This window comes from Mixophyes fleayi, chromosome 2 (assembly GCF_038048845.1).
Source record: "Mixophyes fleayi isolate aMixFle1 chromosome 2, aMixFle1.hap1, whole genome shotgun sequence".
Classification (NCBI taxonomy): domain Eukaryota; kingdom Metazoa; phylum Chordata; class Amphibia; order Anura; family Limnodynastidae; genus Mixophyes; species Mixophyes fleayi.
In genome coordinates, this window is record NC_134403.1 from 170,229,121 (window position 1) to 170,252,805 (window position 23,685).

A 23,685-nucleotide genomic window follows, 5' to 3' on the forward strand; every position below is an offset into this window, starting at 1 on the left:
TCCGACAGCGGTATAGGATGTATCTCAAAATAAACGTATTCAAAGCTTGGGAGCTTGTGATTTCACTGCTTTTTTGATTTCAAGTGCTGTTTTTGTTTAAAGTGTGGAGTTGGTTCCAGTAAGGAGTTGAATCTAGGAAGGGGTTTAATCTGGTAAGTGGCTAGGAAAGGCTAGTACTAAAGTTCATTGTAGGCTATAAGAAGTTAGGTTAGCCATAAAAAAGATGAGTAGTAGCAGGCTTGATGATCTCACTCAATGCATATCTTGTCATATGTATGCACACTTGGAGCAAGTGTTCCAAGGTTTATACCTCTGTGAGAAATGTGAGCAATTAGTCTCTTTGGAAGCCCAGGTAACTGATCTAAAGCAGACCATTGCAACATTGAGAGACATTGCCAACCTGGAGCAGAGTTTACAGCTCACCGTTGATGCATTATCTGAGCAGGGTGGAGCAGAGACAGAGGAGGATGCACAGGTAGGCAGCTGGGTAACAGTTACTAAGGGTAGCAGAGGGAGGAAGAGGCAGGCCAGTTCTGAGCTAGGCAATCCCAGCAGATTTGCCAGATTGGATGAAGATACTGTGGAAGGCAGTTCAGAATTGGTAGAGTTGGATGACACTGCTTCCTCTAGCAACCAGGGGAATGGTCTCTCCAGCACAGAGGGGACCAAAGTTACTCAGGGACCCAGGCAGATTGTGGTGGTAGGGGATCCAATTATTAGGAAGGTAGATAGGGCAATCTGTTACCGGGACCGTGCATGCCGAACAGTGTGTTGTCTCCCGGGTGCTCGGGCTCGGCATATTGCGGATCGGGTGGACAGATTGTTGGGAGGGGCTGTTAATGACCCAGCGGTTTTGGTGCATGTTGGCACCAATGACCGAGTTAGAGGAAGAAGGGGTGTCCTAAAGAATGATTTCAGGGACATAGGTCACAAACTTAAGGCAAGGACATCCAAGGTAGTATTTTCGTAAATACTACCTGTGCCACGTGCTAGTCCAGGGAGGCAGCGGGAGATTAGGGAGGTTAATGCGTGGCTAAAAGATTGGTGTAGGAAGGAGGGTTTTGGATTCTTAGAGCACTGGGCTGATTTCTCGGTCAGTTGCCATCTTTATTGTCGTGATGGATTGCACCTGAATGAGGAGGGGGCTGCAGTGCTAGGGGAGAGGATGGTTAGAAGGTTGGAGGAGATTTTAAACTAGGCTCCGGGGGGGAGGGGCAAGCAAGTATTTATGGGATAGACATTGAGAGTAGTAAGAAGGAATTTAACAAGAGTAAAGGAGGTGGAGAGGGGGGAAAGGGAAGCATAGCCGATAAGGAGCTGCCCTTTTTAAAGCAAAAAGAAATACCTAAGGGAGGCAATAGACTTAAGTGTATGCTTGCAAATGCAAGAAGCCTGACAGGTAAAATGGGGGAGTTAGAACTAGTAGCAATGAATCAACAGTATGATATTATAGGTATTACTGAGACCTGGTGGGATGATACACATGACTGGGCAGTCAACTTGGAAGGCTATTCTCTCTTCAGGAGGGATAGGGTAAATAAAAGGGGAGGAGGAGTATGTCTTTATATTAAGCCAGAATTAAAACCAAGTATTCAGGAAGTTATATACGAGAATATTGGTGATAATATAGAGGCATTGTGGGTGGAAATATCCAGCGGAGGAAAAAGTTCAGAGAAGTTTCTGATAGGGATATGCTATAAACCGCCAGATATTAGTACGATTGAGGAAGCCCAACTTCTACAGCAAATTGAAAAGGCTACACAACTAGGTCAAATTTTAATTATGGGGGATTTTAATTATCCGGACATTGATTGCAGTACCGAGACCTGCGGTACAGCTAGGGGAAATAGGTTTCTGAGCACGCTAAAAGACCATTACATGTCCCAATTAGTTGAGGAACCAACTAGGAACCGGACTATACAGGACCTAGTAATAACAAACAATGTATACGTAATATCAAATATTCAAGTAAAGGAGCACTTGGGAAACAGTGATCATAATATGGTCTCATTTGAAATTAGTTTCCAAAAACAACAGTATAAGGGATCAACTAGGACTTTAAAAAGGCAAATTTTAATATGCTAAAGGAGTCTATAAAGAGCATAGACTGGGACAAAGCCTTTGAAGGAAAAAATACGGAAGAAATGTGGGCTGTCTTTAAAATGTTGTTGGAAACATACACGTATAAGTTCATTCCTATGGGAAATAAATGTAAAAGAATTAAGTCTAAACCAATGTGGCTAAATAAAAAGGTAAGGGAAGAAATGCAAAGGAAGAAGCGTGCATTTAAATTGTTTAAGTCTGAAGGGTCAGAGGAGTCCTTCCGTAGGTACAAGGAATGTAATAAAACATGCAAAAAGGAAATTAGATTGGCTAAATTAGAAAATGAAAGGCACGTTGCAAAAGAAAGTAAGACAAACCCCAAAAAGTTTTTTAAGTATATAAATGGCAAAAGGATTAAAAAAGATAATATAGGACCCCTAAGAAGTGAGATGGGTGAATTGATAAATGATACTAAGGAAAAAGCAGAGATATTAAACACGTTCTTTTCTTCAGTATTTACCAGAGAGGAACAAATGGCAGGAGTAATACATAAAAATGGAAATGAAACCATGCCATTAATTAATACTTGGTTGTCAGAGGAAGAAGTCCAAAGGCGACTGAAGAATATTAAGATAAATAAAGCTCCAGGTCCAGATAGCATACACCTTATCCTTATGGAGTTAAACTCGGAAATAGCTAGACCGCTATTCTTAATTTTCAGAGATTCAATCTCATCAGGCTCAGTACCAAGGGATTGGCGATTAGCAGATGTGGTGCCGTTGTTTAAAAAGGGGACGAGATCACAACCAGAGAATTATAGACCTGTAAGCCTGACATCAATAGTGGGGAAACTACTGGAAGGTATTTTAAGGGACAGTATTCAGGATTACTTGGTATGCAATAAAATTATTAGTGGGAATCAACATGGATTTGTGAGGGATAGGTCATGTCAAACTAATCTAATTAGTTTCTACGAGGAAGTTAGTGGGAACTTAGACCAGGGCAGGACAGTAGATGTGGTCTACTTAGATTTTGCAAAGGCCTTTGATACAGTGCCACACAAGAGGTTGGTTTACAAAATAAGGGAACTGGGTCTAGAAATCAAAATTTGTACTTGGATCGAAAACTGGTTAGAGAATAGGGAACAGAGAGTTGTGATAAATGGAACATTTTCTAATTGGTCAAAAGTCTTAAGTGGAGTACCTCAAGGTTCCGTGCTGGGACCACTCCTTTTTAATATATTTATTAATGACCTTGGTGATGGCTTAGAGAGTAAAGTTTCTATTTTTGCAGATGACACTCAACTCTGTAAGGTAATAAAATCAGAGCAAGATGTAGCTTCTCTACAGAGGGACTTAAATAAACTGGAGGATTGGGCGGCTAAATGGAATATGAGGTTTAACACAGATAAATGTAAGGTTATGTATTCAGGGATCAAAAACAAGAACGCAATCTATAAATTAAATGGAATTAATTTGGGAGAATCTATAATGGAAAAGGATTTGGGAGTGCTCGTAGACAGTAGACTTAGCAATAGTGCTCAATGTCAAGCAGCAGCTGCAAGGGCAAACAAAGTATTGGCATGCATAAAAAGGGGCATAGATGCAAGGGAAGACAGTGTAATTTTGCCACTGTATAAATCGTTGGTAAGACCTCATCTTGAATATGCAGTACAGTTCTGGGCACCACTCTATAAAAAAGATAATTTGGAACTAGAAAGGGTTCAGAGAAGGGCGACAAAATTGATAAAGGGTATGGAGTCATTAGGTTATGAGGAAAGGTTAGCCAGTTTAGGCATGTTTACTTTAGAAAAGAGGCGTCTAAGGGGAGATATGATTACTATGTACAAATACATTAGGGGTCAATACAGAGAGCTTTCATGGGAACTTTTTACCCCAAGGACCATACACAGGACACGTGGTCATCCCCTAAGGTTAGAGAGGAGAGGAAATTTCACAACCAGCAAAGGAAGGGGTTCTTTACAGTAAGGGCAGTCAAGATATGGAATTCATTGCCAAGGAAGGTTGTGATGGCAGATTCAATAGATATGTTTAAGAAAGGGTTAGACAAATTTTTAGCGGAAAGGTGTCTCCAGGGATACGACCGTTAATTTAAAATAAAGGATAGTAGTGGATATAGGGTAAAAATTGGATTGCAATATTGAGTCTGGGGGGGTTTTCACAATTGAAACAGATGGGCGGTTGCCTACTCTGGATTAATTTCAAATATAAGTGCAGGATCGCAGGAGATCCAAAATAGGTTGAACTTGATGGACTGGTGTCTTTTTTCAACCTCATCAACTATGTTAAAGAGCAGTCTGATCACCTGTATATTGTAATCTTTTTATTAGGATTGTGATCCGCTCCTATTTTGTAACGTTACGGGTCCTTAATATAATCAGAGTGTCTCCATGCAGATAATATAATGCTAAATGATACACTTTTCAATAGGGGTATGGCAGGGATATGTTGTATCAGCGTACGAACGCCCCGTCATGAACACTTAATATTTATGGGACAGATCGCGTCTATGAGAATCTCCTATATCTATTTTTGTCCAAGCAGCGCTAGCAGCTATTTGTACATAGATAAGGAGTATGATGCTGTGTGCATTATTTAGGACCCATTAAAATCAGGGTCCACTGTGAGAGAAAGTTTCTTTACTGACAAATATTGGCCTTATCGGACGCTATAGATAACATTCTGTCCCCAATTAGTAAGCCATCATAGTATATACGTGTCACTTCTCTCTATTATGTGCTAATAAACACTCGCTACAGATCCCACCAGCATTCCAAATGCACGGACATTTTGATGATAGTATGTGCCGATTTAGTATGTGCATTTAAATGCCCCAATTGTATAGACGCGTCTATACAATTGGGGCATCTAAATGGAACATGTAATAAGCGTCTACTAGTTCACAATGGAGTAAAGTTGGGCATATATTGTGTTGGCACATACTATCATCAAAATGTCCGTGCATTTGGAATGCTGGTGGGATCTGTAGGGAGTGCATTTCCTTTGTAACTCAAAACAAGACCACCACTTACCCTGATTCTCATCTGTGTCACCTGAAAGGCTGATTCAGTTCCTGAAGAAAGTATAACGCTAGCCCTGTTTTTTCCAGTCTCTGTGAGAAAGCCTTAAATGACAAATACATTCTTGTTCAAAAGTCCCCAGATAGCAGTAAACATATAGAGCATCTTCATATTCAGATTAGTGAATTAACAGCACAGTGTTGGAAAAGATATTAGATGGCATTTTAACACAAAATACTTAGACATGCAGGGCCAGTTAATAATAATATACCATTTCTTGAAGAATTTTTTTTATAGAGCATTATCTCTCTATGTACACGTTATTATTTGAGTGCATTAATTAATTAGTTCATGTTGAGCAGGCAACAGGAAAGAATCACACATAAAGGAAAGAGCAGAATAGCCTGGAGTTAAAAGGATATATAAAGGTCAGTGGAACTGTACAATAAAAAGCCCTTCCAAAAAGGTTATTATATTTTGCAATTAAAGACTACCCCTTATTAAAATGAGTACTGTTTAGTATAACTGAAGTTTACGCTATGTTCCTATATTAAGCATTGCTTGCCTCACATAACAGTTAAGCAGAACAATACACACCATCACCTGTCCATGGTTCCACCAGTAAGTTTTCTGGCCCTGATTTGTCTTCCTTGCCTTTGACATCACAAGCAATTAACGTGAACTGCAAAGGTCTTCCTGAAATATAAAGCGTAGCGTAGTAAGCGATAATAAAGTATAAAAGTAGTTTATGGCTAACAAAAGGGAACTATTTCCATTTCACCATTCGGCATACCAAATTAATTCATGTCTACATCTCAACCCATTTATAACAGCCTGACCTCTCGATTTGTTTATTTCTAGTTAACGATTCCAGAGATGAAGCAGTATACAAACACTGTAGGCATCTCCTAGCCTGGTTTATAGCCCTGCATGTAGATGGCCTCCCTGCTACACTGTAATAACTATAGGTGACACAGCAATTCAGACTCCTAGCATTATAGAATAAGTAGAGCCATACAGCACTATGGTCTGCAGATCCCTCAGATAATTGTTTCCATGTGGAAGTTTAAACTTTTTTTTAAAAAAAAACAAAAACAAACAAAAACATACACTAAAATTATGCATTAAATTAACTGAAGGAGTAGTCAAATTTTAAGTGGAGTTTACTTTAATTTTTACATTCACTTCCACCCCTATTACCCATTATGAATGCAGAGGTTAGAATAATTTTCGTCGCAAAACATTCTGTTGTTGATCCGTCCCTACATAGAATGTATTTTCCAAAATCAAATATAAAATAATTCTAACAGCCAAAGCCATTAACAAAATGGCACCAACATACATCTCTGCCCTTGTCTCCAAATAATCTCTGAACGTGAACCTTTTCCTCTGGCCAAGATCCTCACTCAGGTTCCCTGAAAAATCACCTATTTAAAACTAATCAAATTGCCAAGCCAGCTTAACCTCTGCAGGCTATGCTACCCAATTACCACCACTCTACAAAGTTAACTCAAACTTTAATTCTTCTGCTATATTCAAAAACCACCACTAATGGGATCACATTGCCCCAGTAAGCACTAATATGCAAAAAAGAGGATTTATGTACTTGCGTTAAATCCGTTTCTCTGATTCCGTCTCGGGGACACTGATTACCATGGGGTTGTGGAGGGAGCTTGGGGGAGTTGGCACCTAACTAGTTAACTTTAGTACTGCCGACAGACCCCTCCCCTCTACAATCCCCCTGCCCCCTCTTGTTCAGTTAATTAAAAAGCCCAAGGAGAAAAGGCCAATCAAACAAGAGCACACAGAAGAAAAGCAGAAGGGAGGGATCTCAGTGTTCCCCAGACGGAATCAGAGAAACGGATCTAACGTAAGTACATAAATCCTCTTTTCTCTTTTATCCAGTCTGGAGGACACTGATTACCACGGGGACGTTCTAAAGCAGCCCCCCAAGGGTGGGACTACTCTGAAAATCCCGCTCGTAAAGCACTACGAGCGAAATTTGCAACCGCAGATGCAAATACATTGAACTGGTAAAATTTTGGAGCAGTAGGAGGGACATAGGGAGGTTGGATATGTAAAACTCCCTGGAAAAAGGTCCTAATGTCTGGCAATTCGGCTAATTTCTTATGAAAAAATACAGAAAGTGCCGAAACCTGGACCTTTAGGGAACCTAGCCTAAGGCCTGCTTCCAGGCCATTTTGAAGGAAGGCTAATAGACGGGAAAGCTGAAAAGAGGACGAGTGGAACATCCTATTTTCGCACCATCTAATGTAGGCCTTCCAAATCCGGTGATAGATTCGAGAAGAAACAGGCTTCCTGGCTCGCATCAGAGTCTGAATTACACTGGGTGAAAAACCTCTAGCCTTCCAGAGGCTGGCTTCAACAGCCATGCCGTTAAATTGAGCTGAGGTACATTCTGGAAATGGAATGGACCTTGCAGAAGCAGGTCGATTCGATACGGAAGGCGGAACCCCGGCCCTTCCGCCATAGATATGATGTCTGCGTACCACACTCGGCGCGGCCAAGAGGGAGCGACTAGAATTACTGGCAGAAGGCCCTGCCGAACTCGTCTGAGTACTCGAGGAAGCATGGGAATTGGGGGAAACAGGTATCCCAACCTGAATTCCCATGACATCGTCAAAACGTCCACTGCCGCTGCTAAGGGATCCCTTGCCCTTGCGCAAAACTTGTGGACCTTCCGGTTGTGTCTGGAGGCCATGAGGTCTATGTCCGGAAGACCCCACCTGAGAACCAGAGACTGGAAGACATCCGGGTGTAGAGACCACTCCCCCGGCATCAGCTGGTTTCGACTTAAATAGTCCGCCTCCCAGTTTTCTATTCCTGGAATGAAAACCGCCGATATTGCTGGGACATATTGCTCTGCCCAAACAAATATTTGGGCTGCAATCTCCATAGCCGCTGCACTCCTGGTTCCTCCTTGTCTGTTGACATATGCCACGGCCGTGGCATTGTCGGACTGAATTCTGACCGGTTGGCCCTGAAGAAAAGACTGGGCTCCCCGGAGAGCCAAGAGAATGGCCTTCAATTCCAAAACATTTATCGGTAGAGTTGATTCCTGAGGCAACCAAATTCCCTGGAGTCGGAGGTGAAGGATTACCGCCCCCCAACCCTTCAGGCTGGCGTCTGTCGTGGCTATGATCCATGACCATTGTGCGAAGGATTTTCCCACGCTCATGTTGTGCGGACACATCCACCACTGAAGAGATTCTATCGCTTTCTGAGATAGAGAGATCTTTTGACTTTTCAGGTGTAGGTGTGACCCTGACCACTTCGATAGCAGATCCCATTGGAAACATTGAGAATGGGCTCGCCCGAAGGGAATGGTCTCGAAAGAGGCCACCATCTTTCCGAGTAGCCTCATGCACAAGTGCATTGAGGGGCTGGGGTAAGACAAAACCTGGGAGGTTTGCCTCCTGGTGTCCATGATGAGTCCCAGGAATACCATGCGCTGACACGGGATCAACTGGGATTTCTTTGAATTTATTAGCCAACCCTGGCCCTCCAGAACTGCCTGGGTGAGGGACAGGTGATAACGCAGGCAACCTTCTGAGGAAGCCTTGACGAGTAGGTCGTCCAAGTAAGGAACGACCTAAACTCCCTGCAGGTGAAGACGTGCTGTCATAACTGACATAATCTTCGTGAAGACCCTTGGCGCAGTTGAGAGGCCAAAGGGGAGGGCCCGAAACTGATAGTGAGCAGATTCTACCGAGAGTCTGAGGAGAGACTGGTGGTGGATCCAGATGGGAATGTGGAGATAAGCGTCCTTTATATCTATGGACGCCATGAACTGATTTATCTCTAGGCCGTTTATTACTGACCTCAGAGATTCCATCCGAAATTTGTCCACCCTTAAGTGAACATTGAGGCCCTTTAAGTTTAGGATGGGCCGAAAGGAGCCGTCCGGCTTCTTGACTAGGAACAGGTTTGAATAAAAACCCCTTCTTTCTGCCCATCTGGCACTCTGCAGATGACCTGCTGGAGTAAAAGAGAAGCAACACAATCTTGTATAGCCCGTCTTTTTAAAAGATCCTGAGGTAGCGGGGTCTGGAAGAAACGCTGTGGAGCCGGGCCCAATAGGTCTATTCTGTACCCCTCTGAAATGATTTTCCGAATCCAAGGATCTTGGGAAGACGCTGTCCACTGTTTCTGAAACAGGGACAGACGTCCTCCCACTGGCGCCCCCTGTAGAACAGGTTGGTCGTCAGGACGCAGGCTTTTCCTCGGTCTTAGCGGCCTGGCGCTTGGAAGTAAACGAGGATCTTCCCCTAGAGGAGGAGCCTCGGGAATTAGATTGCCTTCCTCTGAAGGGCTGACCCCTTTGGAAGGAGGTCCCTCGAAAGGGCTGTCGGAAGGAGCTATTCCTCTGAGCGCGGCTTCTGTTAGCGTATACTGGCAAAGAAGTGCTTTTGCCCCCCGTAGCCTGGGAAATGAGGGTATCTAATTCCGGGCCGAATAAGCCCGCTCCAGAAAATGGGATGGTTTCAACGGACCGCTTTGACTCTGCATCACCTTCCCAGGATTTCAGCCATAGTGTTCTCCTTGCTGAAATGGAGGCCGCCTGAATGGCAGAGGAAACCGCCGCTGAATTCTGGGCCGCCTCATAGAGATACCCCGAAGCTTCCTTTAAATGCAAAGCAAGGGGAAGGAGCTAGGAGTCCTGTAAAGCTTCTGCCTGCTGGTCTGCCCATGCTTCCATGGCTTTTGCTACCCAGGCTGAAGCAAATGTGGGTCTAAAGCCAGAACCCGCAGCCGCAAATATTGATTTGAGCTGGGATTCTACCTTACGGTCATTGGCGTCTGGAAGAGACGCTAAACCCGGGGCTGGGAGTAGAGTATGTTTAGCCAGGCGAGCAATAGGAATGTCTACCTTGGGAATACTCTCCCAGCGAGTTGCCTCTTCCTCCTGAAGAGGATACAAAGAGGTGAACCTTATGGGAATGAAAAACCTTTTCTCAGGTTGTTTCCAAGCCCCTTCAGCAATCTCTCTGAGTTCTGCAGAAGGAGGGAAACGGTTGGTTTTTCTTTTGGCCTTATTGAACAGACTTCTGTCCCTGGGGGAAACCTCCTCCGGCTCTGGGAAGTCCAGCGCCTGTCTAACCGCTAAAATCAAATCATTAACAAATTGGTTTCTAGGGTACACTTCCTGCTCTGAGGAATGACTATGGTCAGCATCCGAATAGATTTCCCCCTCTTCTTTCGAATCTGAAAGGACCACAAGGGGATTTACCTCTCTAAGCCTCCTTCTCTTAGCAGGCGGGGCATTAGAGGAATCTAGCAACTGGTTAAGCTTGTTTAATCCCTTCAAAAAGGCCGTAGACCAAGCCGGGTCTGTATTAGCAGGGGCTGGGTCAGCCTGTGATGTGGAAGTTCCCGGCAAACTCGATCCACTGGCATCTGAGAAAGCCTGGGGGACTGACTGCGTATTAGTATTGCTAGCCACCGAAGTTGCCAGTGTTGATAGCAACTGATTTGATTGAAAAACCATCTGTGCTAAAGAGGAAACCGACTGTGACAGGGAGGTCACCCAGGCCGGTTCCTCCGTCAGTGGGGCTGAAATATGCTGGGCCTGTGCAGGGGGGACCCCTGCCTCGCAGACAGAGCAGAGCGCCAACGGGTCCGTCTGCCCACAGGGTAATTTTACATTACATTTAGAACATGTAAAATATTTTGCAATAGGGCCCTTTCCCTTATCTGACATTTCTTAATAAAGGAAGGCACACCAAACACACAGACTTAGATTGTTAAATTTAGCTGAATAGAGAGATAGATATAAATGTGTGGAGAGAATAGTGTAACAACAAGTAATCAACTAATCTAGATATAAAAGTTGTACTTGTAATTATCTTAAACACAAATAATACTTAAGCAAGTAGGAGAACTATAATATAACCCCTACTAGCCCACTTGTACACAGCAATACAGACTATGTGTTTAAATAAATCAGATACTTAGCCCATAGGCCAAACAGGGGAGACGTCCAACAGCAGTATCCTGGTGCCTGCTCCCTCAGATCTGTTCTCTCTTCCCGGGCTTCTCCTTGGCGCCAGAAGACTGGGACAGACCATCTCTCTCTGGAAGGAGGGGGGAGCTCTATGTCTTAGCTCCCCCCCTTCAGTAATGCTGTCTCTGCAGCTGATTCTGTAGTCTCTCTCTTCCACGTATAAAAAACAAAAAAGGGGTTATGTGGCAGAGTAGTGGAGACCTCCAGGGGAGGTCTCCGCAGCGGATAAAACCCGATGCCCCCTCCTATGCATGAGGGGGGATCCTGGTATAGCCCCCTTCTCCTTAGCCACCAAAGTTCTACTCTCCGATATCCAAGATGGCCGCCGTCATGTGAAATATCCGATAACCGGCGCTCTATGCCTGCAGTGGAAGCGAGGCTCCAGGAGTGACAGCGGTCCGTGAGACCGCTTTTCACTCCCAATTCAGGCACCCATTCCTCCTGTCCCTGTCAGTGAGAGCCGCTGGCTCTCATCTGACAGTGGAGTGTGCCTGCGCTGCCCTGCTGTGAGTGTGTTCTCTATAGTAGAACACACTCCTGCACTGCCACCTGTAAAAAGATTCAAAAGAATAAAATAAAATGAAATAAAAAAAATTACACTAAGTACTAAAACACTGCCCAACTCCGTGGTCACCTAAAAAAACTGAACAAGAGGGGGCAGGGGGATTGTAGAGGGGAGGGGTCTGTCGGCAGTACTAAAAGTTAAATAGTTAGGTGCCAACTCCCCCAAGCTCCCTCCACAACCCCATGGTAATCAGTGTCCCCCAGACTGGATGAAAGAGAAAGTGGCATTAACCTCATGTGTTTAACAATAGATTGAAAGCTTTGCCAGCAGGACCCTCTTACGGTTTTGTCTATGTTTTAGTCTTGTTTTATTACTGTGTTTGTCCCCAACTGTAAAGCGCTATGGAGTATGCTGGCACTATATAAATACATGTTACTGACAACTGTAATTCCCTTGTGAGCAGTTAATACTGGCATAAAGCAAAATGTTAAACTGTAGTTTATATTGTAGAGGTGCTTCACCAAAGCAATAGAATTTTCAGCTGTGAAATGTCCAGGGCCAAGCGTTCGGCTCCCAGTGAACATTTACAGAATGCAAAGTAGGTAATGGGAACCTTTAGGAAACGTTTTTCTGCATTTAACTACTTAGTAGAAGTCCAGTTTTAACTGCTAATGTCTATAGCTCAGTGAAATTATTGTGTTCTAACATTCAATTTGTGAAATAATCAAATACAGTCAAATAAAAACAGTCTGTTTGTAGTCTGAACATTTTTAGATTATATATCAACATACATACACAAGCTGACTTAGAGGCAAGCTACAGTCTTTTCCTATTTCAATTCAGAAACGCACAACAGTTGGTTCTGTACTTAAACAATCCCTACTTTAAAATATCTGTCAAGGAAAGAGAACCTTAAACAACCTAACCACGAATAAGGTTGGGTACACACTACAGAAAATTTCTCCAGATGCGATATCTATAACAATTTTACCAACGACAAAGTCCTGATCAACATGCCGATTCATGTGTACAAACTATACACGATTTACCGTCAGATCTGTGTTCTTCATCTGTCATAACCATCGGCTGAAAAGATGGTGACTCTGCCTACACTGCTAGTCATGAGTGCAAGCAGACTGCAGAATTGGAACGATATCGTTACATCGTTTATAGAGATTTTTAGTCCATTTATAAAATCAAACGATACAATGTGCTTTGGAACGATAATCGTGGGAACATACATACTAATAAGATATCAGGCTGAACAGACGTTTATCGTGTGACTGGCCCGATAATCGGTTGGAAAACCTATAGTGTGTAGCCGACTTAAGTACAATTTAATCATGGGGGTGGGATTTTATCCTTTTTCTAATGAAGCTATATATTCCATGTTAATTTGTACATTTAATTCCAGTATCATACCATATTTATAGAGAAGATTGATTCTAACAGATTCCATGGAAGTGATAAGAGAAGAGGCTTTGTACGGCACATCCACATTGTCCATGATGGTGCAAAGAGATGTTATCACTTTAGCAACATTCCCTCTGGCCAAGGCAAATGCCAGGAGATTTAAATCCACTTCTGGTGTGGGGCAGCAGCTTTAACACAACAGAAAACAAAGATTAGAACGGTAGGCTGTAGCTCACCTGAGTTCTAAAATAAACACTGGAAGGAAAGTCATCCATACCTTGCTGTCCTCATAAGGAAGCTGTTTACTTCTTCCAGAACATTTGGTGATAGGAAATTTGGGAACTCTGCAGTGCCTTGCGTTAAGGAGAGCGGTGTCATGTGTTGCAAAGCCTTCCTAGAACAAGAAACAAAAATCCTATATAATCATGTGTGTGATAGATGATGTCATGTGACCTACACCAGAGGCTAAATCTTACTATTTAATGCTAGGTGATCCATATTTTAATTAAACTCAAGATACCGGGTTTATGCATAGCTCCTTTACAGGTCAGATAAGCTGGTTTGCCCATAATTAGCCTTATGTGCTAACTGAGGACACCCGGTAACCTTCTGGGTTCAGACAGAACCACTTACGCAGACAACTGGCAAAGTACAAGTTCACTTTATAGCAAAAATAGATGCATTTGCCAAGAGTAATGCAACTAACAATCAGCCAGGGAGTTCACCGCACAAGTTGCCCTAAAGGGGGCTATAGTCAATGAGTCCTCTAACACTGTGGTGCACCGTCTCAGGAATAGAGCCGCAATGTTCACTCTTCCCAAACCAAATATATTCCTGCTTTTAGCGGGTACACAAGGTTTAAGATCCGAAGAGGATAAATGATATATACAGGCACTTTGCTGGACTAGTCCAACAGGAGCCCTAACCCCTAGTTGCTCATACTGGCCACGGTGGAGCTGGAAAATTTACCAACAGGAAGGAAACTTTTCCCACCAGTCTCCTAGCTAATGATCTTATCCAGCTCAATAAGCCATTAAAAAACAAAAAAAACTTCAGATTATACTTAGACCCTCTATCCACCCCCAAGACCTTGAAGACAAAATTATAATTCCAAAAAGACAGACATCCAAGCCTCATCCCCAAATATTCCTAGGCCTCTAAGGGTGCGGGTCTACTAGGCCGATGTTGTAATGTCAGCGCAGTGTCCCTGGACACTGCCTATTGCTGCAGTGTCAGGGATCCCTTTGGTACAGCGATCAGAGCCTCCTCATACTGCCAAAGCAACACAAACAAAAAGCACCCTTTTCAATGGCCAGGACAGTGCAAGTGCCCTCGTGGAGCCTCTATACCCATTGTTTCAGTGTCTCCCAATTGGAGAAAAAACTATTAATTGGGTTGCAACTCATTCCCAAACAAAGGTTTAGACACAGCATGAAGAATGAAAACGAATTTAAATTACATTTAACAGCAGTCATTCAGGCTTGGCTAATATAAATATACTGGCTAATGTAAACTTATAAATATTTCTGACACATTCTATATTTCTAAATACAGTAATTATGCATAAATATATATATTATATATATAAACATTCTTCTAACTATGACAGAACTTGTACATTAGCACACACACATTTTGAGGACTAGATAAACAATGCCGACATTATTTACATACTGTAGAGTAAACAGCACATGAAAAGAATAAAAGAGGTGAAATACAATAATAAGGCCACATACTGTGTGTGCTGCTGGACAGCTTGTGCAAGTGCTGGGTTGGTCTCCATGGAAGTTGTGACAAGCGACGTCAGCAGAGAAAGATACCAAATGGCTGAAGCATCAGATATGGAAACTATAGACTTCTTTATCTTCTGGTAGCCAATAGCCCTAAGGCCATGTATCCTTGTATCACAGCCATCACTCAGACAGCGCTTAATATTTATCTGTACATCTGCACAGAAGACAAACATAAAAGTTATAATGTGCTATTCAGTTACAAATAAAATCTATTCCTACATGTAGGTTGGAATGATTGTGTACAACAACAAACTATGCAAACCCAGACTTAAAGGGTTGGATATGCATTACCGATGTCCACTACTCCGACATGGAGTAGGCTTACAAAGAAAATCCGAAATAATGAAAAAGCAATTGGAAAAGAAACAGACTTACCTTCAACCCGAGCCTGGAAATCTCCAATGGGAGCACGATGCTGACAGCAAGTGATTACGATTGGAGAAGTGTTCGGCACTGCAGGGTGACGTCAGTCAATAGAAATTTAAAGTGGCAATGTCGGGTTAAGTGTTTAAACACTTAACCTTAGGGGTCCCCACATTGCCGCTTTAAATTTCTATTGACAGACGGTTGCGATGACGTCAGCTTGCAGTGCTGAACACCTTTTCAATCAGAATCACTAGCTGTCAGCATCGTGCTCCCATTGGAGATCTCCAGCGTCGGTTTGAAGGCAAGTCTGTTTATTTTCCAATCGGCTTTTCATAATTTCGGATTTTCTTTCTAGGGCTTCTCCATGTCGGAATAGTGGTAATCGTAAAAACGATTACCACCGGACTTAAAAGGGTTAAACTGTACGATTTTATGAATTATCTCAGGTAAGCAGACACTTAATATTAGAGGAGGAAAACATACGTGAGCAGCTGCAAATTAAATTGGCTTATAGATGTGCTCTGGCTTTCAAGAAACTTATGCAGTTAAGAATACAACATGATTAGAAGAGAGTTGGCAATGCACATTGTACCCAACCTATTCAACATAATGAACAATGGAGCTCAGCAGTCTAGACAGTCTGGCAAACCTCTACTAAATTACTGCAAGGCAAGGTAATAGGCAAACTAGACACATTTCAATGATTTCAGCAGTCAGTAATATGGACATGCATCACTTCTAAAAATGAATAAAAAAAACAATAATAATGGTGAAAAATAAAAAAAATGTAGTGAAATACATAAAACTAAACACTTGAGTTACTGGATTGACTCACACATCTGACTTATGCTTGCGTTTTCCAGCAATGTCACATAGCCTGTAATGTGGCTGGGAATATGGACCTCACGAACATTCTGCAAGTTGCTTGGATTACGTCCCACAGCGACAGACACTTGCTGGGGCATGTAACTCTGATCTGCGGAACACACGGCAATGGACAGGTGCCTGAGCACAACGTCAGACTTCATTCTTAACCTGAATATATAAAGAAAAGCACAATGGTATTCAACAATGTAAGTCTCATTAATGGTACAGACATGGCGTATGAACATATGAATACTTTCAACAGAACACCAACAATAATTTTCTTGAGACAAAAAGTATTCCACAAACTCCAAAACACTGCTTTAGATGCAGGCACTTCTTTACCAAGTTGCTACTTCTGAAAGACCTCATCAACATACAGCGGTGGTATAATATAGGGAAATGTACTTATAATACTGAAACAACAAACGAGAAGGTACATACTATATTGTTTAGCTTTGATGTATATCAGATGAAATTCTCATGCTCATAGAAAGCATTTAGAGAACTAATCCAATTTTTGTTACGCGGTCGCCTAGCTTTACATACATTTTGACGTCTGCAGTGCTGAAGTTCTGTAATATACAGTGCAGTTCTATGGTAATGCTCAACAAGGACACAGTACATTATGATGCACGCTCATCAACTTGTCTCACACTGTTAAAGTGAGGACAAAAGTGTCTACAAAACTAGCTTTCTTTCATCGCCCATGTGTGCAAGCCTTTAAAGTTGCAGCCAGGTACAAATTCTGCTGTAGAGAGATTTTGGAATAAAATATCAGATGCCTCAACCTTTACTCTTCATCTAACATGCCTTCTATATTGTTCTCTCTCTAGGTGATCATCATGCTTCAGCCACTAATCTCTGAATAGCTGCTGTACCTGAAAAACAACATTCAAAAACTGAAACCAGTTTCCAACTATAAATAAAGCACTGAGTTTGTCCACTAAAAAACTTTCTTTCATTATCTTTAATTCCCTTTATGGTTGTAAGTTCTATAAAATGACTATACTTTTTCTTGGTGGGACATGGGGGGGAATGTTTTTCTAGCACTTCTCTTTCTTTACTTTAATGTTGTTTTGCCATTAACTGCACACTACAATAGCTCATGAACCCCAAATACAGACATGAACATTTTTACTTACTACAGTTCTTAAGGTACACCCATCACCAGGAAATAAAACAGGTTCACTCAAGAGAGAATAGTTTGTCCAGTGTTTTGTTTGTCTTTGCTTACTACTAAGTTCACACGGAACTATATAACAATGCAAAAAATAAAGCTAGAAGACTGGGTGACACTTCCATTTTAAGTGACCTGCGTTATGAAAAGACCATTTTGCAAAACTAAAGTACCAAATTCCCATTTTAACTTTACTGTAACGAGACAGGTACTAAAGAACAACTTCCTATACAAGATTTGCAGAAATGATTCATGGTCACATCTTGCAGTTATGTCACCATTCAAAGAACTCATCATAGTATGCAACGTGTTCGCAGGAGAAGGAAAAAATATTCACAAGCATAAGTCAATATTTCAGATCATTCAATGACACTAACTTATATTGGGGTTTCTATATTTAATGACACAAGGTCCACTAAGATCAGGCGTACCATTGCAGATTATGTGTTATTAGCTGGAGGTTGATGCAACAGGCCAGTTATGCTTTTGTTAAGCTATAGTTGGCAATGGTGATACAAAACATAACTAAACTACACAGTGGGCAAAGCTAACATTACCGTATCCAGTGTGAGCGAGCGCTGCCATCCGACTGCCAGTACGAGGTGGTCTCTCCATTTGTCATCTTGTCTATATCGGAGGAGTTAGACGAGGTTTCTATGCTGCTGTAACACTTTGATACAGTTTTATATTTCAGAGATTCATCACTGCCACTCACTGCAGCGGGAAATTCTATAAAACAGAGACGGGAAGAGACAACACGGGATAGTGATAACCATAAAGGTTTATTGGCTCAACATCACAAAAATGCATTTTTATATAAACATTTCTATTCATTTATATGGCAGTTTCATTCAATAGTAGCAGGAATTACTGAATGCACAATAAATATACACATTTATTACAGATAATGTCATAAATGTGGATAGTACTGATAAATTATAGACTGGAGAAAACAGCTTTTTTTGGACTGAAGCTAGCTATCCTGCACAAAACTTACAGACACAATAATAGTACATACTCAACTCACCCTTTTCTTTTTTGAGAAGCTTTTCTAAGTAATCCTTCAACACAGAGGAACGCATAGTGCAAATGTTATTGCAGCACTCTAGCATGGGATAAGGGATCACTGTACTGGAAATGCGATTTCGATGCAAAAAACGTAGAATCTTTGAAGAATGTAAGCTGAGGTGGTCTTTTGATTTGGAGAATATGTCAATAAACCCTGAAAATAAAAATGAAAACCGTAGGATTGTATTAAGGCATTGTGCAGAGTTACGGTCTCTATAGAGTAACAGTATCAGCATCATGTCCTATGGTTTTGACATGTTAAATAGCAGTATTGATCTATGTCCGTATATTACGTACTTAAAACTTTTTAGGCAAAATATCAGTTCATTTTTGTGGCAAAAAGTAAATTTGGGAACCTACATTACATGGATCATCAACAATTCTAAACTATTACAAAAGCAACCATGAGAATACATATCAGCGATATTGCTCACTGACTTGGATCATTAATCTTGGGTACCAGTAGATAAATATCCCATTGTTTACACTTTTTCTCCTAAATAATAGAAGAACTACTACTCCCAAAAAATCACACACATAAAAAAAAACTTACCACAGCCTAATACTTTCTCCCATCACATATCTACCCGTTTTCTTTTATTAAATCTCATGGAGGAGTCTTTTCCTTAATTAAAAGAGAAATCATACTGGACACCGCCCAGCTAACTTCCATTCACTGCACCTAACCACAGGTCTGGTATGTCATTCGAGCAGGGACTATAAATAGATTGAAACTGTGTGAATGAAGCATCAGTGTAAGTCCAATATGCACCAGCCATATGCAGGAGAGAAGACTTTCTGTAGATATCATCACCAACCCCCATCTCCCAAAAAGGGTCTGTAAGCTGTAGAGGAAGTTGGCGGCTGGTCCTACTGGGAAAAGATTACTTAGGCTTTGAGAAACCAACGGTAACATTTTATAAATGTGCAGTTAGGGTTGAAGACTTTATGGTCTAAGAGCAATGTGATACGGTTTTTACAGTTTAACGAGTACATCTCACCTTGCTCTACATATGAAAAATTCTGGGTATAGTGGTCCATTAATTTAACAGACATATGCAGAAGGATGTTGAACATTAGAATGTTTATGGAACAAGCAAATCCAGGAATGTTATCAAAATACAATTTGATCAGTCACTGTTAGGATGTATGACAACACTATTTTGTAGCAGCAACAAAACCCAAGCACAGACCTGGAAACAGTCTCAAAGATACAAACAATTCAAGAGTTAAATATGCTGTCAGTCAGGTTGTTAAAGTATGACCATGTAGACATGGTGAAAGGTTTGTGCAGTTGTGCGGAATAATGTATCATTTGCTCATAGTGTTACAGTTTATCAAACACTATATATTGTCCTAAAAATACAGACACAAATAAGTACTGGTACAAAATGTGAGAGGCTGCTGAAAAAGTGAAAAAAATGCTAGTGTCTGACTGAGGCATTTCTGTGTCATGGTGAAACACAGCATTTATGGCCTTACTTAGTATAGACAGTAATGGCACTCAGTTTGCACATGAGCACAGATGTATCTGTAGACATGTTTTGATTTGCATGCAGCAAGCTATGTGCAACCTTAAATATGGTGCATGGATGTTTTTGGAGCACATCAACCATCAAATCCAGTTTATGTAGGTGTCTGATTTCAAGATCCGCCTAGGCAAAAATAAAAAATATTAGAAAGAATAGCGCTTAACTTGCATCTGCACTGCCATTATTGTACTGCAATTGCACATTAAGGTTCCTGAGGCACCTTTCCAAACGCAAAGGAGTCACAAGGGCAAGACAAGCGCAATTCTAAATACGGACACATCCTTGTTAATGACCACAGTTTCACAACTATTATTTGTATGGTGTATGAGTGCTAACTCTGGAACACGGTCTGTTATGTGTCGGTATATAAGCAATTTAAGCAGAAAGTAAAATAACTGCTAGGCTTCCGAGATAACAAAAATTTTCCCAGGATAACGATTAACAAATTTATTGTGATAACAATAGAATGAATCATGAATATCCGATTGGTATCTGTACAATACAGAAAGTATTCTTGTGACCTCTGTATAACACCATGGGATAAAACTTTTTACACACCTATGAGCTACCGTAATATTAAATAATTATAATTTAAATATCTGTGACAATTGATTTAGTTATTTCAATGAAACTGGTTGGGTAAAGAGTGCCCTATACAGTGCTGTTGATTGTACACTGGGGGTTATTTAGTACAAAAGTGTAATACTCTACATTATAACAACCAAGCAGATTCATGCTTTCATTATACGCTTTGGCACTAAACTGATCAGAACTATTAGACAATTGGTTGCTAGCAGTATGTTATGGTACTGCAGTTTTGTACCCATGTTCGTAAATAAGCCTCTTTGATTTTAAACTACAGTGTTCATTTAACAGGGTATCATTTAATACAAGATACAGAGCATGGCAGCTTATCTCTATTAAGCCTTTTGAGAATTAGTTGTTTTTTTTACATAGATGTCCAGAAAATAAAACAGGGCATCTTATTTCATGCTAGACATCATCCAAGGATGTCAGGCTAATAGTAATGCATTTTCAAAGTGATTTTCTACCTTAGCCTCTCTCACATTTCACAACTTCTTCCAAAAATTTGAAATTCACATTTTGTATGTTCAAACTTTAAAAACAAAACAAAAAAAAAATATGTTTAAGAAATAACTGTACGACTTTGGATTGGACTCAGACTAAATAGAACATGTGAAGTACTGAGCATCCGACGTTCATTTGCATTTACACTGTGTACGGACCGCACATCGATAACTCTCAGGAATTATTCTATGGCCACAATCTGATTTATAATGCAGAAGTGAAGGGCTGTTTGTTGAGTTTCATAGCCAGTCTAACAATTGTTTTCCTGTATCTGCTGCAGAATTCCATTCACCCTATATGGCAGATAGGAAATGACGGCAAGAAAAACATAACTGTCTCTCAGGCTGCAGGATATTTAAATCCTCCTCAGATGATAATAATCTAGCTGGTGTTCATCCAATGCTCTTTGTAATGCTGTACGAGTTTAATAACTAAAGTACTCTAGAGTGACAGCCTTCTGACCCCTCCTCCATCAGCTATTACCTTGCTTTGCTGTCTGGTGCAGGACACAGTGGCGCACACAGTAAAGCTACATTAGTGAGGAGAAAAGGAGATTGTTATTGAAGGGGATACAATCACTGGTGAAGTCAACAGGGCTCTGCGTGGACTCAACTCAAAAGGAGCACTGTGTGAGCATCCAGCCACAGTCACCAGCAAAGAGGCCCTGGAGCAATTACACACAACACCTAGAAGAAAGTGGTTCCAGGTGCCAGTGAAGTAGGCTGGTGGTGACTATTCTTCTACCACTGGGGATCCATATTTGTGCACAGATGGCACTTACAGTAATTACAGCACAAATAGCAGTGGTCAGCTGCCAGGTTACGGAAGGTAAAAGGAACCCCAAGACAGATCTGGAAAGTCAACCACCCTGCAGGCTGGCAAAGTGAGCCCATCCCATTACTCTCTACACATTTATTATCCTTCTATATTTTATCATTCAAAAGTCGGTAGCTGGAAGAACAGCAAATTTGTGTTTTGCAGTTACAAAGCTTTCAGAGGTAGTTAAAGTAAAGGGAGAGCTGGACACTCATTTAAGGTAACTGCAAACCCACAGACATTATTTGTTTTGTACTTGTTGATCATGAATCTGATAAACATCCTAGAAACATGTCCTCCTATAACTCAGTCTTCCCTTTGCAAAATCTCTGTGTGGGAGACTTACATGGCTGCACAGACTCTGCGGGAAGACATTTGTTTCAACATTCAAGCTCATTCCTGCGGAAAGAGCCACCTGACCTCTGAGCCAGAGCACTCCCGCAATGTACATGATTGGTAGAGGTAGTGGGGTGTGGAATGGACTTTGCTGTGAACATGTATGCTGACAAGAGGGGGTTCCAAAGCCCCTCTGCCTAGTACATCATATCTCTTCTTACAGTAAACCAGAGTGATGTTAATGAAACAAAACAGTTTTTCATGGGATTTAAATTTTAAGAGACTAAAAAAAAATATGTTCTACGAGGCGATGTAAAAATAAAATTCATCCATAAACTAAACAAATTTATACCTTGCTTCCTGATTCCATCAATAATCTTACAAATCGTAACGAGAACTATGATGCTGGTTAAAACAGTTTTATAGCCCACATACATCAGTAAGATTCAATTTAAAAACGATAACATGATTCAAGAGAATACCATGGGTACACAAGGCTGAGCCCTCCAGATGTTGTGGAAATACATCTCCCACGAAGCTTGGTAGATCCACTGCCTGCTCTAATAGGAGAAACTATGGTTTATTCCATTACAATAGGACTGTTGGGCTCCAAGAGCCGGTTGGCAAGTAAAAACAGCCGAGTGGAGCACCTGGGAAATAAGTGCTGGGGAGAACACTGGACACTATTAGAAGACCAATACTATGGTTTTCTCAAATAATTAATGAAATGTGTAATATGCATAGTTAAAATGCAACTGTGGCTAAAAAATAAATAGAATGTATTGTTGCTTATATAGTAAGTTAGTGAATGATCAAAGTTGGCGACTAACATTTTCAAAGAATTACAGATCCATTCATTGAGACACCGTTTAATTATTTTCCGATTAGTCAAGAGCTGTTCTGACATTCAAGAAAAGGCAAGACAATGTAGTTCACCTTCCTCTACTACATAGAAAAATATATATTTTCCAATATACTTTAAGTGGTCATCTATAGTTACCACTTAAAAGTAAGCTGTCAACAATGGATTGTTGCTGGGTTAATTGGGTACATTAAATGTCATATGGATAGGCCCCAACTTTTCCACATGGAACCTGGCTGAATATTCCAGCAAAAGGCTAGGAGCTATATTGTTGCATATACCAGTGGATGTCAGGAACTACATCTCTACAGGAAGAACCATTTTAAAACCCCCTCATACTAGACTTTGGGCTATTTTGCCGCCCCACTGCAGGGTAAACAAATATTTAATAGCAAGCTGTCACCATTGCAGAGAGGTTGGAAGTTTCTTTTGTTTGTACCTCCCAACCACAAGCCACCATGGCACACCTTACCAAGCCTAAGCTCTGGATCCTTGGTCCAATGGCTGGGAATACCATCACTAAACCTGGGCAAAGTACATCATCATGGTGCCCTTTTGTGTGAGTGGAGCATTTTTTCTCCAACTAATTTTAGGGGTGACTAAAAAGCAAAGCATAATACAGACAGAACAATCATAACATACAACATCCCCTGTTATTTATAGCTCCAAAATGTATGTTACTAAAGTATTTATGTAAACACTAGTAATAATGTATAAAAGTTGTTAAGAACATCAATAGAGAACAGTTTTAAA

The 23,685-nt window shown here is 41.1% G+C and overlaps 1 protein-coding gene across 2 annotated transcripts in view; it reads right to left on the reverse strand.

The window, feature by feature from the left end:
- The window catches only part of ZZEF1 (zinc finger ZZ-type and EF-hand domain containing 1), a 144,252-nt gene that overhangs the window by 115,959 nt on the left and 4,608 nt on the right, over positions 1-23,685 (reverse strand). For both annotated transcript variants that reach the window (XM_075194974.1, XM_075194973.1), the window contains exons 3-10: positions 18,257-18,451; positions 17,787-17,958; positions 16,021-16,220; positions 14,763-14,973; positions 13,304-13,420; positions 13,036-13,214; positions 5,681-5,779; positions 5,096-5,187 (exon numbers count right to left, since the gene is read on the reverse strand). In XM_075194974.1, the coding sequence (XP_075051075.1) occupies positions 5,096-5,187; positions 5,681-5,779; positions 13,036-13,214; positions 13,304-13,420; positions 14,763-14,973; positions 16,021-16,220; positions 17,787-17,958; positions 18,257-18,451 (1,265 nt within the window). The remainder of the gene's footprint in view (positions 1-5,095; positions 5,188-5,680; positions 5,780-13,035; positions 13,215-13,303; positions 13,421-14,762; positions 14,974-16,020; positions 16,221-17,786; positions 17,959-18,256; positions 18,452-23,685) is intronic.